General features: G+C 40.8%; 1 protein-coding gene across 1 annotated transcript in view; it reads left to right on the plus strand.

Moving 5' to 3' along the window:
• Lama2 (laminin subunit alpha 2) overlaps positions 1–16,544 on the plus strand; it is a 571,985-nt gene extending 555,441 nt beyond the window's left edge. The window contains exons 57-63 of the mRNA XM_076552567.1: positions 5,124–5,236; positions 5,566–5,755; positions 7,710–7,865; positions 9,264–9,417; positions 12,340–12,470; positions 14,884–15,106; positions 16,174–16,544. Coding sequence (XP_076408682.1) covers positions 5,124–5,236; positions 5,566–5,755; positions 7,710–7,865; positions 9,264–9,417; positions 12,340–12,470; positions 14,884–15,106; positions 16,174–16,331 — 1,125 coding nt within the window. The 3' untranslated portion in view covers positions 16,332–16,544. The remainder of the gene's footprint in view (positions 1–5,123; positions 5,237–5,565; positions 5,756–7,709; positions 7,866–9,263; positions 9,418–12,339; positions 12,471–14,883; positions 15,107–16,173) is intronic.
• Positions 16,545–17,996: the final 1,452 nt, after the last annotated feature.

The raw sequence follows: 17,996 nt of genomic DNA on the forward strand, positions 1-17,996 counted from the left end.
CAAGCAGAATTGTATTTTAGAGGTTTGGCTCCTATTTCATATGATACACATTGTCCACTTTAATTTTGTATATTATCCATTTTAAGTGGGTTTATTTCTTTCCTTTTTTGGAAAACAATCTTTTTAGAAGTGACTAAAGTTAACAATTTAGTAATTTATTTTATAAAACATATTTATCAAAAGCCCAATAAATGTAAGATTAATATCACCATGGCTACCTAGGGAGGAACAGAGAGGGGATGATGAGGCTACCTACCATTGCTCACTGAGCTGTGCAGGTGAGGTCCTCTCTGAGTGTGAAGTAATGCAGTGACAGTCAGGACACCTAGCGTTGAAGGTCATTAGGTGCGGAGTTACATACTGTCCGTAAAATACCTAGAAAAAGGCCTAGCCTGTGCTAACACCCCACCATACTATTATTCCTTCTGTGAGAACTAGTTGGTCTAACCTTCCACACTTCCAAGGTGAACCAACATACTAGGAGCCCTCGGGTGCTGATGAGTGTTCTAATTATAATCAATTTCAAACTCAAGAATTAAATGCTTTTTGGAACTTGTTTCTATCTATTTTTAATTCTCAATTCTTTTAGATTTTTAAAATCGCTACAGGTTGATCTTGGAAGTAAGAACTATCTGCAAGCCTCATATTCTTGACTGACAGGAGCCCCTGTCCTTCCTGGCCATCCTTATCTTCCTTATACTCTTCACCCCTACCTTGCCAGCCACTTAGAGTACAAAGAAAACATTCACTAGGCTTCAGGCTAATTGAAAAGTACCCCGGGGACAGCCCTGCCCTGTGAAATGGATATGTCAACCCTGTAGTTATTATGTGGTCCACCATCCTAGATTATACAATATTTCCTGTATGTTATCATGTTATCTCATTTCACAGTGCCAGAATCTAGCAGCCCCTTGTATTTTTTTCTGATTATTTAGCCCACTAATATCGGGAGAGGGGGAGGTAGAGATTCCTTGCGTGTTATATTTGTGAATATTTCTCATCTAGAATGACAGTGATGGAATAGGTAAGTATCTGGGCTTATCAATACAGAAATATATTGATGTGTTCAAATGGGACAAGTGTGCACTGTTGATCCCAAGCCTTCCTGAAAAGCACAGCCCATGAGGATTGGCATACAACAAGTTGGCTGATTCCTTTTATTTGAATCTTCCTGGAGTGTTGAATGTAGCACATCTAAGTTCTGGTAGAAATGAAGAGTTCTGATAAGGTCTCTTTGGGAATTGAAGAGAAGAAGTGAGCTGAAGAGGAAAAAAAAAAAAACAGAGCAATGGAAAGTGATCCCTGTGGCAACATCAATGCTACAACTTTAAAAGCTATGTACAGTTGAAGCCATAGGATAAATCAATTGGGCACTGACATGTAGTTAAAGGATAAATGCACATCCTCCACACTCCAAGGAACCTGACTTAAGGCATATCACTGGAAAGACCCCATCCCCACCAAAGAGCTCACATACAAGGAGGTAACATGATTCAGTGCCTCAACAAACACAGCAGGAGGTATTGTATAAGTCAGGACATTAAAGTTGATGCTGCAAAAGTACCTATTTAGTATTCACCCACAGTGATCATCAAAAGCAAGGATCAGATGGGAGTTGAGCCCACACTTATTAGTGGGATCATTGACTCATAGAGGAAGAAAATTACACAACTTTTAGCATGAGTCATCATTTGGTGTCCATTTGGATAAACACCGTTGAAATCTCTGCTCTACAGCGATCTAAAGTCAAAGTAGGATTACCAAGAAATGATATGCTGCCTTGGATTTTATCATTTATTTCCAAGTGTCAACTTTGCATCAGGAATTGGAAACGACCGCAGCTTTATTCTGACCTGAAGTTTAACCACGGGAAGGTTTGCCATGACAACTGACCTCTTGCCTTGTGAGGATGGAGCCAGGAAACATGGCTCCCTTCAGAATCCTTTCAAGCCACTTCACACCCTCATCAACAGATACACTACTCCCCTGAGCCTCCCACATCCCTGTGTGCCTAAGAACTATCCTCTACAAAGCAGAGACAAAGCTGTTTTTTTTTTTTTTTTTTTTTTTTTTTTTTTTTTTTTTTTTTGGTCCTTTATCACCTTTTCCCGTACATTACATGTATTATCAAGCATCACCACCAGGTGGCAGAAGTGTAACATGCTGAGATGGATGAGCCTCTGTTGAGGCTGATTTTTTTTTTTTTAATTATTATTATTGTTGTTGTTTTAACACGTTTCAGAGGTCAGTGTTTCCAAAATACAGGAAAAGACCTCTCTCGGGCCCTCATCAGCTGAGAGGAATAAGAAAAGGAAAAAAAGCAAGCTGTGCTTTGGCCATTCCTCCAACTGCTCTTGCTTAGCTTAGGTTTCTATGGAGGACTGGCTTGAAAATGTCCTTCCTGATGAGATGGCTTCATTCCATGAGAAGAACCATTTGCTAGTTGCTCTCAGGTATTCCCCCACTTAGAAGGTTGGAAAGGGAAAAATAAGCTAAGCTACACTAAGAGCAGGTCTACCCTCTCTCCAAGAGCAGGGAGGAAAGGAAGCCCCTACCACAGCAGGCAAACCTCTGGAGTGGACCCTGGACCCACCCTAACATCAGACCCCCCCCCCCAAAGTGATGGAGATTTGGCAAGATCCAGTGAAGCCAAGCAAGGGGAGATGTGTGGATTCGCAGGGAAACATTGTCTTGGAAGAGAATTTTTTTTTTTTAACATTTAAATCCTAAGGTAGATAAATACTCACATAAACCACCACAGACACACCTCTATCCTTTGCCAAGGACCAGTTTTATGAAGGGATATAGATTATGGGTCTGTTTACTGAGGTGATATACAGGGTATGCATCCTGTCAACAATCGGCGGTAACGCAGGGCTGGCCTGTTAGAGGATGGGCTTGTTACCACTCGCTTCTATGACTTTGAGCAATCTGAGGACACTCTTGTACTCACTGATCTTCTTGATTATCCCCCTTATACAGACATGAAGCTGGTCTCTGACAGTGTTCTCCTCTTGCCTAGGGAGTCATGCTATAAAATGACATTGAAGTCAAAGGACCTGGACTAAATCCCTTCCAACTTCAAGTGTTTCTAAAATGACTGTCTAGAAAATTTAATAATAGTTCCATGGTCAGTGGCGACCTGTTCTATACCTGCCCAGTCTCCCAACAGACAGTCATGGGGTTCGGCTACCACATGACATTCAAAGACAAAGGCTGTCCAAAACATACCACTAACAAAATACCTAATCTTTACAACTGTCATCCCGATCACTCAAAAGGTCATATTAGAAAACGACATATTAGAGTATTATTTGGTGTCCTTTGGTGAATGGATAAGTGGCCGCAGCAGTAGTAACAGGAGCATTACCTACTAGTGGATTTCTTCAGGCTGTGCATTATTGGTTCCTAATTCCTTGGCATCCATTGGCTTTTCAATATCTGTTTTCAGAGCTAAAAGTTTAGGTGTTCTGGTAAAATCTGTTCCCAAGAACTCACAACATATAGATTCTCTTAGAGAATTATAAGAAAGGCTACACATTATGATATTTGCTGAGAAGGTCCTCTGTACAGGAAATACCCCTGAAAGCCTGATAAATGATCCTTATTCTATTCGTGGCCTTTGTGGGACAGGACATTAAGGCACCGAAGGCTTTCCATTTGGGCTTTCTTTGTTGGCCATGTAATAAGGACAGTACTGCTGGGTGTTGTGAATAGAATTATCCTGCCCTACCCACTGGGCCTTTGCATAGCTGTACGAATTTCGGCCAGGCTTCTCTTCGAAACTGACCATCTCCTGGGAGGCAGAAAAGGATCTACCTCCAGAAAGACCAATTTTAGAGCTTTCAAAACACTTTTAAGCCCTTTTACCTGCTGCGGCATAGCAGTGCCTTTGACTAAGCTCGAGAGAAAAGAGAATAAGGCTTTTCCTTGCATAAAAATGTCCTAGGTGCTGATGAGTCATGTCTGAAATACTCTGCTGGAGAAGAACACCCCTCATCAAAAGCCTGCCCCGGGCTGTTTGGGAGGCCCTGCTTAGTCAGCGTTGGCTGGGGCAGCTGCCCTTTCGTAGCTATTAATCTCAGATCTGAAAAGCAGATGTGTGCGTGCAAGGGTGCACGTTATTGTTATGGACTCTCGCGTAGCCTGTGTTCTCAACGACTCCGTCAGCCACCTGTACAGCAAGCTAGCCTGTGAAAATAGAGAACGGATGAGGAGAAGGCCTGTGGCTTTTGTCATTTGAGAAGCCCCGTTTCCTGAGCTGTGCATTATGGTCCAAATTGCCAGGTTTGTTTATGTGATTGGCGAGGCCGTGTGCAAAGGGGAAAGGCAGGGCCCCTTCATCAAAAATTATTATGAATTTCCAGGTGGTGACAGTGTAGTATTAAAGCTAGTAACTGCGCTTCTATGTGCCTAGTTGCCCCTCTCAATCACCCTAGGAAGCTGATCTTTGAATGGCAGCAGTGGAAATGCTGTATGGTGGGTTGCATTTTAAAAAAAAAGAAAAAAAAAAAAAAACCTCATGCTGGTTGCCTAGCAACTAGCTAAGGCCCTGAATGGGCTGACTTGCAGGTTTAGATACACCATCTTGAAATTCTAAATTTACGGCAACCTTCTAGTGGACTGATAATTTTCGAGGAAAAAAAAAATACTGTAGTGGGAAATGGAAATGGGGAGGGCAAGAAGGAACACATTTTTCTACTCTTACAATCCACGTGGCTTTCCCATAATTCTCCCTGTTCCATCTTCTGAAAACAAAACTCCTCATCAGTGAAGTAAATGTGGAAAAGAAAATGCAATTTCCCCAGAAATATCAACCATGTTTCCCTTGGAGAGTAAGGAAAATATGAATGTATCGATACATTTTTTTTTTTTAACACATCCCTTCAGCAATTCCAGACTGTGGCTAAGGAGCACTCGTTCAAATTCACTGAGCACTTCATAAGCACCTGTGTGTGCTGCAGGCTGCAGAGAAGAGTGGGGGGGGGCAGGAGGAGGGGGTTGTTCTTGAGGAATTCTGCATTGTTCAAAGTCAGGAAGGGAACAGATATGAACACGCAGACCGCAGCAGTGTCTGTTTGCAAAAGGCTGCGATCTCATCTCCTGTCCTTGGTCTTTCTCAGGGCCCCTGTGTTGCAGAATCAGAACCAGCTCTTCTGGCAGGGAGCAGGCAGTTTGGGCTTTCCAAAAACAGCCACATCGCCCTTGCCTTTGATGACACCAAAGTTAAAAACCGGTATGTATTCTTCTGGAGCATGACATGGGAACCAATCATCAAAGCACTGAATATTCACATTTAATCAAGCCTAATCAACTACGTGTAAAAATCCCTAGTGTTAGAGGATTGTTTGTTTTTCATCTACTGAATGAAGTAGAAAATAGAATTCTGTTTGCTTTGAGCTTATATGCAGGAGATTCATAACCCTAGAAACACCCCCCTCCGCCCCGCCCCCGTTACAGATTTTATATCCTTCATCAATGTGCATGCCCTCATATGATACCACTTTTTCACAGCCTAATAGTGCTCTTAGTTTTCTGATTCCTTTCCACATTTGCATCTCACAGCCTCACAATTGAATTGGAAGTGCGAACCGAAGCTGAATCAGGCTTACTCTTTTACATGGCTCGGATCAATCATGCCGATTTTGCTACTGTCCAACTGAGAAATGGATTCCCCTACTTCAGTTATGACTTGGGAAGTGGAAACACTAGCACTATGATCCCCACCAGAATCAACGATGGCCAGTGGCACAAGGTAACAGTCCCTGGGTTATTCTAAGAAGGGTCCTGGAGACATCCTGGACCTTCCCCTACCACTACTGATTTGTCAATGCAGACCCTAACTCTAGGGTTACAGAAATTTGGCAGAGACTGCACAAGTGGCCAGTGGTGTGTACAGTGGCTAGAGCTTTAAGAACGTGTTTAGACCCGAGTAGGTTTCTGCTTCACCATATGAGCTCATTGTGATCCTAGAGTCCTGTCATTGCTATATAACTGTGGTCCCCAAGCATCTGTGCACAAAACAGGGCCAGGTAATTGAAGATGGTTCCATTGGCTTAAGTGAGAATCTGAGGACAACACAGTGTGTTCATTATGATGCTTTTGTTTTCAGCTTAGAGAAATAATGTTTATTCCAAGACTATGCATCCCTCTCTACTAAGAAATAATATGCGGCCAAGGCAAAAGTTGGCAACATTAAGATGGGCTCTAAGACTTAGCCCTCACCCCAGCACATTTTGATCTGAAAAACCAGGAGGCTGGAAATCTCTGCAATACCAAGTTTAAGGGGCCCCGAGGTACCATTTCCACCAACAGTCATTTGCAACAACTTTAAACGTTGGCCTTACATCCAGAAACTGGTGCTATTGTAGGCACAGAAGGCTCATTTGCCAACTTGTTCCTCTTTGGCAAGACAGCAAGTAGGTAATATGTGGCCTGATTAAAACAAAAGCTCAAATTTTGTCTCTGCACCTGTGATACCCTATTAAGTAAAGTTTCCCTAGGTAGACCAATGAAATGTTTAATTTTCAGAGTGCAATATTATTAGATGTTGGGTGTGATGGATTAACCTGCTTTGGCTTGTCATGTCAGAGAGAAAGCCAAAGAATGGAAGAGAATAGAATTTCAATACAAACCGCAGGTCAATCAGTTTGTTATCCCCAGACAGAAGCTATGAGATCTTTTTTGCTTGGGACCTTCAAAATAGCAAGTGTGACTCCTGAGGAGGGAGGTCATGCTAAGGTTTCTTCTGTTCTCTGGCTAATAGAAGAATAAATAAACACTTGGTGGGGGGAGGGGAATGACATATTGTTGGACCACCAAGTTGAGATTAGTAAAGGCAATTTATGTAGAATAATAAACCTTAATAGTTAGGACAGATTTCATTTGTGAAAGTTAAAAAAAAATTACTTCATAAATCAGAATAGATGTTTGAAGTGTGGTCTTATATTGTTCTAATCCTGCCCTAAGTTGCTCTTAGAGTGCCCCAACATTAAAGGCCTCCATCTTCCCTTGGCTGAATGCAGACTCCCCAAGCCTAACATTCCTCCCCTTTCCCATTTCTCCTGTCATGATTTCAGCAGATCTCAGGTTTACGCTCCCTCCCTGACTTTAGACCAATCAGCTGCTCCAGGAATGGCAACGCCCCTCCCCTTCCCTGATCTTCCTTCCTAAAACTTTTCACAAGGAGGGCTTAATAGGCATACATGAAGTTCAATGAGGATCCCGGGCTTTGCTCATCCAACTTAACACACTACTAAAGGTAGACATGGAAACTGAGTGCAATGATGCATGCTTCTCATACCAGCACTGGGGGGACTGGGGTAACAGAATCCTGAGTTCAGAGCCAACCTAGGCTGTACAGTGAGAACTTGTTTCAATTAATAGTGATAATAATAATAATAATAAAATGGCATTTGTATCTCTCTCAGCTCAAAGCAGAGCTGTTAGTCTACCAAGTTCTTTATGACACATCCACCTCTGAAGCATATATTTCTATTTCTATTTCTGGAATTTTAGCTAAAAAAATTATCAGAAAAAAATATATTCAATGACAGCATTTGCTATGCTCTGTAAAATATACTTGCTTTCACTTGTATTATGGGCTTAGCACATCAAGGATATTGTTTTCCCTCAGAAATACCAGGAAAGTTCTGTGTCTTGTGTTTGTGTTCAAGATTGATGTTAATGATGCCTCCTCCCCTTTGTAGATTAAGATTATGAGAGTGAAGCAAGAAGGAACTCTGTATGTTGATGATGCTTCCAACCAAACCATCAGTCCCAAGAAAGCTGATATCCTGGATGTTGTGGGGATGCTGTATGTTGGTGGATTGCCGATCAACTATACCACACGCAGAATTGGTCCAGTAAGTCTCTAATTCCTTGTCGCTTATTTGACAATGACTTGTGTATGTATTTTTTTTAATTCTGAGGTCCCATGTCTCATCATTACTTACTGGTATGTGGGAAATCATCTTATAAGAGAAATGAAAGTGGTCTTCTAGGTAGCCTTGACTATTCGAGATATTACCACAAAACATGTGGACCCTGGTATCCAAGATCCTTGGTTTGAATATCTGCTTAACTAGATATTCACACTAGCTGTATAACCTTAAGCAAATCATTCCACTTCTCTTTAAAAGAGCTATTTTCAAAATATGATAATACCAACCAATTAAAGATCCCATAAAGATTAAAGGAGATAATACATATAAGGTGTTTGGAAAAGGACTAGGCATATGGAGAGCACTGGACAACAAGGAAGATGAAGGTCATAATATCCATGTTCTTTCAGATGTAGAATTTAAAGTGTAGCTACACAATTTTGACTTTAGAATTTAAAAGCTTAATAGTTGTACAAACTAATACTTACCAGATAAGTTTCGTAAACTTGGCTTGTGTCTTGGTTTACTTTGGAAAGCATGATTCTGAGACACATGGAATTAGAGTTTTTAGTGATTGCATTACAGACAAGTGTGATAGACTTCTTCACTTACTTAGCAAGTGCAGGTTTATGCATCAAAGTCCATCACTATTAAAGTCATAACGCTCAGCACCTGGCTGTGTCTGTGTGTATATATATGAATAATATATATTACCTTTTTTCATAACTACCTACCTATCAAAAACATGAGTCTGGGGTGATGATAGCAAAAATGATGAACTTGAATTTCTAAATCCAATGGACTATAGTGGATGAGAATATAGAATTAAGTTAGTTCTAAATTTCATCATCCCAAAAATATTTTATATAAACTTTCACATCTTGTGTATATATTTTTCTGAGGGCAGGGACCATTGCTTTCATTGGGTTTTTGTTTGAAGGAAGCAGAATTGATCCAAACTTGTCTTTTTTAGTAGAAATGGAAACATAGATTACAACAGAATGCATTAATAGTAAGGTTAAGAAATTATCCTTAGAAACACGAGATCAGGAATAGAAGAAACTAATTAAAAGTTACCATCCTCACATGGAACTCACAGCTCTGTCAAGTCAAAGGTCACATAGTGTAACCCAGTCCCTTAGATGTTCAGGCGATTGTGGTCCTAGCTAGATACATCCCGGGGGGACAAGTTCAATGTCGGATTTGGGTCAGCTGTGCTGTCAAGTCTGGGGTACAGAAGTCCAGACAAAGGCAGCTTTAAGGTGTGTTCTAGGACAACTGGCTAATGACTGCACATAGTATACACCCCCAGATGACTGACTACACATGGAGGCAAAACACTGCTAAATTGGCATCTATTTCCTCTATCCCACTGCTCAGGTGACCTACAGTCTTGATGGCTGTGTTAGGAATCTTCGCATGGAACAGGCCCCTGTTAACCTGGACCAGCCCACTTCCAGCTTCCACGTTGGGACATGCTTTGCAAATGCACAGCGGGGGACTTACTTTGATGGAACAGGTTTTGCCAATGCAGGTGAGGTACTTCCACTTTCTTTCTGTTGATATTCACGATGTATAAATGCTGACTTCTTACCTATGCCACGAAATAGAAGTCCCCAGGTCCTGAACTATTATTCTTCATTTAAACCCAAAAGTAGTTTCTATAACTAACAACAATAACAACAACAACAACAAAAACCCTCTAAAACATTCACATATGGTTTGTGGGGTGGGGGCTGTAGTTTAATGGTAAAGCACTTGCCTAGCATGGGTGAGGCCCTGGGTTCAGTCTCTAAGAATGCCGAAGCAAACCAGCAATGACAACAAAAATGCACGTGTGTGATTCTGATAAGAACTGACAGAAAAAATAAGTTGTAGGGAAATAGATATTTGGAGAGTCTGTTTTGTTTCCTTCACTAGAGATCAATGGCAGCAAGATGAATCTAACTATGCAAGAAGATGCACATGGAAGGGTTGGCTTTGGAAGGGTCGGCTTTTCAGTGTTCTGTCTAACTTCCTGTAAATGAGACAGTTGTAGCATGAATCCTAAAGGGTCTGGCCAACTTCTCAGCCAATCCTGCTTCCTCAGACTGGAAGCCTCTGAGTCCTTATCCAAATGGATCTCAGCTGAACTGCTGCTAAAAGCCTAAAAGCTTAACCAGGCTATAGTATATTTAAGGCTGGTCCTCACGCCTTAAATAACTTTCTGCTTCCTGCCATTACTTCCTGGGATTAAAGGCGTGAGTCACCATGCTTGGCTGTTTCCAGTGTGGCCTTGAACTCACAGAGATCCAGGTGGATCTCTGCCTCTGGAATGCTAGGATTAAAGGCTTGTGCTACCACTGCCTAACCTCTATGTTTAATATTGTGGGTGTTCTGTTCTCTGACCCTAAATAAGTTTATTAGAGTGCAAAATATTTTGGGGAACATAATATCACCACAGATAGCATCTTCCTTTCTTTCTTTAAAATTCCTTTCAGGGTTCCATTTCATCACACACACACACACACACACACACACACACACACACACACACACACACACGTAATGCACAGTGGTATCTATTTGTTGTTGACAGTGACAACAGATGTCATTTTGGCTGGCTTTAAGTATTAATTTCCAATTTAGGTCTACATTACTGAAATCAAACATCACATTATAAAGGAAAATAGAATTAATCTCTTCTTACATAAAACCCCTTACATTAGTTACTATAAGATAATACTTAGGACTGTGTGCTTTTGAGTAACATGTATTCATTCATTAGGAGAAAAATAAGGAAGACATAATGTGGGAATGCTAATTGTAGGAAATGGGTAAATGAGATGTAATTCCTATCTTTAAAAGTATATTACCAATAATAAAAATTCAATTTTCTGAGAAATCACAAGAAGGAAAAGACAAATAAATTTTAAATACTATAAAAGACACACAGTGTTCTGCAGATTTATAAGAAGGATTTATTTTGCTTAGGAGTCAGGAAAGGTTTTATGGATCAACAGATTTGAGCAAAGCTTTATTATATGACTTGAATACTTCCATGCAAAAGTTGTGGAAATGGATATTAGAATTCTCAAATTCTGGTCTAGGGAGGAAACCCTATATCCATAAAAGCAGAATTCCAAGAAAGAGGGGATGTGTCAGGTATGGAAATACTGGAGGATGTGATGGAACCCAAAAGTCATGTCCTGTGAAAGTCAAAATGTTTCTCAGTGTTCCTGCAAATTCACACGGGGCCGCCATACCATTCTCTTAGCCAGCTTTGATGCCAAGCTTCAACATCTGTAGTGAATGGACTGGCTTGCCATCCCCCTACCCGTTCCTGCCCTGGATCCAATTGAGCCAAAGAAAGAAATCACTTCTCCTATTTCCAGCAACTCCTCCCACCACTTCAACTCAAAGCAGAACACAATTCACATAAGACTTGGGTAGAAAGAGCTGCAGGTTACTTCGGTGGAAACCATACAAGTTCAATACAACAAGTTCAATATCTCCGTTCTTAAAAAGCTTTCCAGCCACCCAATCACTGGACATTTTATCAGCCTCCTCGATACCTCTGTCTTCAGTTGAAGCACCTTACATCATTCCTTTCTTCTTTCTTCTTCTCTCTTGCTGTTTTATTTTCCAGAACAATTCAGCTCCTTCTGCCCTTTACTTGAAAAATTTGCTTTAAATCCATCTACCCTTTCCCATGCAAACTCATCAAGCAGGAGAACAAAAAGTCTAGCACATCACAGGTGCCACCCTTCACTGAAGACAGTTGTGCTCACACATGGTATTTATTGCTTGCACAGTAAATAGAAGGTATAGAGAGGATTATCTTGAATGCTTTCCTAATATTCTGTGGAGTTCATGTAGTCTTAACTGATCCTAGGAAATCATTTTATTCCTAAGTGAAATATCTTAAATTCTTTTTTAAAGGCTGAATAAATCTATGAGCCAAATATTAAAAAGTGTAGAGAAAAGAATTAGCTGGGTTATATAGAAAAGATTATGTTCTAGAATCTTACCATAAAAATTATATTTGCAACTCTTCTCTTCATTTAATAAAATATTTAGGACTGTTTAAACTCTCTCCAATCACTGTAGTGCCATTTAGAGCGTCTCAATAAAATTTTACTGAGTAATCATTGAAATGCTTTACTTAACCCAGCAGACTTCTGAAATAACCATACCTGGCTTTCAGAGTCCATGATTCAGTCTTAGTGTGGGCTCATTCATTTGGTTACTCAACAATTCAGTCTCAGCATGTGATCACTCATTCAGTTATTCAATGATCAAAGCTCCATTGTGTGGCAGTCTCAAGAGTAAAACCAGGGGCAGTATAGATAAAGTCCTGGCCTCTGGCATCGGCAACTAAGAAAATAAGCAATAGTGATAAAGTGCACACTGCTGGTGAAGCTGCAGATTGAAATTGTTTAGCCTCAAACTCTAATCAAGATTTTTTTTTCCCCAGTTGGTGGGTTCAAAGTGGGATTGGACCTTCTTGTAGAATTTGAATTCCGTACCACAAGACCCACTGGAGTTCTCCTGGGAATCAGCAGTCAGAAAATGGATGGAATGGGTATCGAAATGATTGACGAGAAGGTGAGTGAGTGTTTGCAGCCCAAACACAGTTCATCCTCTCGTGACACTGGTGTTTCCACTCAGCTCCGTTTTTAGGTCTTGATAGCTTCTTCATTGCAAGAAAGCTAGATCCTCCTTTGTCCTTCTTCTGGGTCATCACAATCAATGTGCACTTTTATCACAATCATCCTGTACACCAGCCTATACTTTAAATGTGTCAGTCGACACCACAATTGTGCTGACCAATTGTGGACCAAGTGTTTCTAGATGCTCAGCTCTTAGTGTGATGCTCCGAGGACATCTGCTCTCTTTATGCACCTAGTCTACAGTCTGCTGGTACAGAGGAAAGGGAAGAGGCTCAGGTAATCTGAAATCAGCCCACCTCTTACAACAGGCAAGCATCTCCCCTGTGACACTGAGGCCAGCCACATACCAGTCCCCAGTTTTCACTTACAAGCACCCAGATACTTTTCCAAAAAAAAAAAAAAAAAAAAAAAAAAAAAAAAGCAAACGTATACAAGTATTACTAGTTTGTGTACAACCAATAAGCCAATTGCACAAAATTTCTGATTGACTCCTATGTAAGAATTACATTTCCACTGTGCTTTTATTTCCATCCTTGGGGTCCCGGTGTTGCCCAAGAAGAAACATGACGGGTTGATGTAAAATACACCTTCCTTGCCTCTCTCTCTCTCTCTCTCTTTTGTGTTCCTCATATCATCCCATAAGCAACATAGAAAAAAAATATCCAGGAGCTTATAGCCAAAGAGGATGGACAAATGAACAGTTAGACAGAATTTCCTAGATTTGTCCAATATTCAAAGCCTACGTTCATTACATCTTTTTCAAGTTTCCTTGCCTGCTTGTAGCCTTTTACTCTTTTCATGTCACTGTGTCATGTGATTTTTTCCACCAGACTCTTCAGAGATGCAAAGCGTCACTTTAACAAACTCCACTCAGTGTCCTAAACTCTAATATTTACGTTGCCATAGATTTTGCAAACTTTTCGCCTAGCCTTATTAATCTTTTTTAAAACAAAATATTTCTTTCTTTCGTCTACCTTGTCAAGTCTATTGCCAAGCTGACTAATGTTTTTAATATTTCTGCATGTTCTTTTTCTTCATCAGCTTCAAAAGAATTCTGGTGTCTCAAATTTCAGGGACCTTGCCATGTTACTAAAAACAGATTTCTCTCATTTAAACAAGAACGTCTAATCAAGTTCTTCCTTGTGGGGAGTTTAACTGGCCTTCTGGCTCGGGTCCTGGGCACCTGTGACATGAAACTTGCCCCAAAAAGTAATTTATGTAACTCTTAATCCTGTATATAAAATGAAAACCACGAAGGAGAAAGAAAAACACAATTAAAACATCAAAAGCTTACATTTAAAAGCAATCCTTTAAAGCAAATTTGTCAGTCAGTTAGTGAGTTACTTTAAGCAATATCTCCTAAGAAAGCTTTGTGAGGTTCACCATGAACACTCACACTCTAAAAAGATGTGTGGCAGAAAGTTTTTTGTGTGGATTGGGTTCTTGGTTGTTGCTGTTCTCTCTTCAGTGGTTTTTCTGAAATGAAAACCAACAACACACACACACATTGTCTAGTAACATTGGCAATACCCAAGAGCAAAGAATGTGTTTTGTCACTGGGTCCTAAGCTTTAATTTTGCATGTCAACTTTCCTCTAGGTTGTGTGTGGTGTGGTGTGTGTGTGTGTGTGTGTGTGTGTGTGTGTGTGTGTGTGTGTGCTTGATTGTGCCTGTACATGTATGTGTACATGTGCATTTGGAGGCACACATGTATGTGGGCACACATTCACAGAATCATGGCCAGAAGAAGACACTGTGTAGGGCTATCCCGAAGAGTTGTCTACCTTTCTGTTGGAGATACTCTCTGTTGCTGGCTTGGAGCACACCCAGCAGCGTAGCCTGGCTTGCCAGTGAGCACCAATCTGCTTCCCTTATGCTGAGATTATGAACCCATGACTGCCACATCCAGATTTTTCACTTGAGTTCTAGAGACTGAACTCAAGAACTGCACTTCAGCTGTACCCATCATTTCCATCCTTTGGTGCTGGCATCTCCTGCAAAGAAAAGATAATCTAAAATACACTCTCCTTGCCTCCCTCTCCTTCCCTTAGTCTTCAAACCATCCCATAAACAACAGAGTAAAACATCCAAGAACTCAGAAGCAAGGTTAAGCACGTGAACGGATAAGCAGAACCAAATACTTAAAATAAACTAAGTAGTTTTAAGTGCATGTCAAGCACTTTACTGCTGAGCTATTTCTCCAGACTCAACTCTGGTCCAGATTTTTTTCAGAAAAACATTGAACAGGCCCTCAGTTGTGTTCACTCCAGACTCTAATTTCCACTGTGTGGGCTGTGGAGCGTTCCTCTACTGAAGCCACCTGTGACGGCTCATTTTCCTGCTTCCCAGCTTATGTTCCACGTGGATAATGGTGCTGGCCGATTCACGGCGGTCTACGATGCCGGGATCCCAGGCCATATGTGTAATGGACAGTGGCACAGAGTCACTGCCAAGAAGATCAAAAACCGCCTTGAGCTTGTGGTGGATGGAAACCAGGTGGATGCCCAGAGCCCAAACTCAGCATCGACATCAGCTGATACCAACGACCCTGTTTTTGTGGGCGGCTTCCCAGGTAAGTGCTCGCTGCTCCAGCAAACATGTCCTTTGCTCCTTGTGTTTGTGGTTTTCAACATGTATATTTGTAGAACCATGTCCAAGAATGTGGACTGAAGGGTACTTACCTCCCCGCCTGGCAATCTCCTCCCATAAATAACACTTGGCCGATAATTTCCAGTCTGTAAAATGAGAGGACCATTTATTTAAACCACATGGGGCTGAAATGTTCATAATCACTCCCAAAGTTTCATCCAAGGGGAGGATAAAGCTAAAGGAAATGAATTTGCCTTATAAAAGATATAAAGCGTTTCACAGCAGTTGAGGCAGAATTAGTGGGGGCGGGGGAAGGAACTCTGAGTTTAAAATTAATGTCTCAGAGGAATCATAAAATGTTGTTGAACTTGTTTCCTCCAGTTCTGTTCTGGAATTCTCCAGGTTAAATGTAGCTAGTTTCGCACATAGGTTATTATAGAGTTTATATTTATATTACAAAGAAACCCAAGCAATAAATCTATATTTGAAAAAAAAAAAAACCTTCTTCAACCCATTAAATACAGCATGTGAACTGCATAGTTACCTAAAAAACCCATGAGCAAGAGTGGCGAACTGAGCAGTGAGGCCACTGCTTCTTCGTGAGCACTGGAACAACACAGACTCCTGGAGTGAGCTGTCATCATTTTGAAAGGACAATTTCTTCTGTCCTCCCTGATGCAAAGTCCTTCTGCTTGGGAAGCAAAAACAATGTGCCGTATTCAGCACGAGTTGACAGAACAAAAGACATTAGAGGAGACTGACAGTGTCTCCTTCCGGGGCTGCATTTGACTTTTCTCTCTATTTTATTTTATGTGCATGGATGTTTGGCCTGCATCTGTGTCTGTGCACCATGCGCATGCCTGGTTCCTGTAAAAGATGGCCTCAGATCTCCTGGATGGGGAGTCACAGCCAGTTGGGGCCCCGTGTGGGTTCTGGGAGTAGGGGTTAGCCCAATGGTAGAGTGCTTGTCCAGTGTGCACAAGGTTTCTGGTCTGGATCTCCAGCATTTGTAAGGAAGAAAAAAAAACCCCTCTTGTTCTGTCTTTTCAGCTGGTCTCAATCAGTTTGGCCTGACCACCAACATTCGGTTCCGAGGTTGCATCCGATCTCTGAGGCTCACCAAAGGCACAGGCAAGCCACTGGAGATTAATTTCGCCAAGGCCCAGGAACTAAGAGGTGTTCAACCTGTGTCATGCCCAACTACCTAATAAACCTAAGTTCAAGTCTGTGAAGGGTCCATCAAAACAAGTGTATCAAGTTAAACAATATACTTTCCTATGCATATTAATAAAACTAATGTGTTCACATACATAGAATTCTTTCTGTATTCGGGTGGTGATAATTCAGACCACAGATTGAATTTTAATTCAAGTTCTCTTTCAAGCTTATGATTATTAAACCAATTATTTCATTCTAAATAATTGCATGTTTTGTATGATTTTAAAGATGAAAGGTAACTGACCATAAAATGAATTTGCAACATGCCCTGAAGTCATCATTAACAAAAAAAAAAGAGCTCATGCAGTTTGTGGAGGCAACTATAGAAAGAGACAACATTTATGAATAATTTTGTCTTCCTCTTCCATGGCTGTTGGCTTTGGCTTTGTGTTCAAGCCACTGAAAACAAGTGGATTCTGTACTTGTGATTGGAAAGCAATCAGGCTCTTCAGTCCCTGTGTTTGCAAAAGCATTAGCAAATCATTTCTCTAATCCAAGTTCATTATTAGAGCATTTAAGTAGCCTTGTGAGTGAATACCTTTTCATGCTGAAGGGTTGATATTATAGATCAGATTCAGGCCAGAGAGCTTAATTACTTGATTTTCTTGTTTGATAATGATTTATGGGCTTCGAGAAGAAGCCAGAGTCAAGCTACAGAATGACAGCGAAGCTCACAGCCTCTGCTACTTCAGGAGATTGTGGACTCTAGGTTTATAAGAGGGAGTTCACAACCTACACTGAGATGGAGAGAAAGCGAGGAAACAGAACTTGTATTTATCAGGAGACAACCCACCAGGCGCTTCAAAGACATGTCCCCCTTGATCTTTCTGGCATGTACTGTGACCTAACAAATTCATTTCCTATAAACAAAAACAAAAACAAACAAAAAAGTCTGGGTTAGTCCTTCCTTCCTTCCTTCCTTCCTTCCTTCCTTCCTTCCTTCCTTCCTTCCTTCCTTCCTTCCTTCCTCCTTCCTTCCTCCCTCCCTCCCTCCCTCCCTTCCTTCCTTCCTTCCTTCTTTCCTTTCTCTTTCTTTCTTTCTTTCTTTCTTTCTTTCTTTCTTTCTTTCTTTCTTTCTTTCTTTCTTTCTTTCTTTCTGTTCAGTCATCTTCAAAGGCATGTGGGAACCAAGATTAGGCTGGATTTTATTCAAGTTTAAAAGGAAACATTTCATTTGCCACCTTCAGAAGAAATGGTTGTGATTTAATAATTCAGAACATGTAACACAGTGTTTCTCAACCTTCCTAATGTTGTGACCCTTTAATACAGTTCCTCGTGTTGTGCTGACCTCCAAGCAGAAAATTATTTCATTGCTACTTCATAACTGTAATTTTGCTAACATTAGGAATTGCAGTGTAAATATATGATATGTAGGATATCTGATAGGCGACCCCTGTGGAAAGGGTCATGATCCACAGGTTGAGAACCACCAATGTAAAAGGACAAAAAAAACAAAACAAAACAAACAAACAAACAAACAAACAAAAAACTGAGCACCAAGAGAGTGATCTACTAGGAGGTGGTATCCACTAGGGGAATGAAGGCGCTGTTTCCATCACTGTGATGGCAAATGTACACTTAGCATTTTACCATTAGCCAGCTGCTCTGCACAATTTATCCACGTTTCTAGTCTATAGAAAGCGATTCTCAACCTA

The sequence above is a fragment of the Peromyscus maniculatus genome, chromosome 16, assembly GCF_049852395.1.
Source record: "Peromyscus maniculatus bairdii isolate BWxNUB_F1_BW_parent chromosome 16, HU_Pman_BW_mat_3.1, whole genome shotgun sequence".
NCBI classification, from domain to species: Eukaryota; Metazoa; Chordata; class Mammalia; order Rodentia; family Cricetidae; genus Peromyscus; species Peromyscus maniculatus.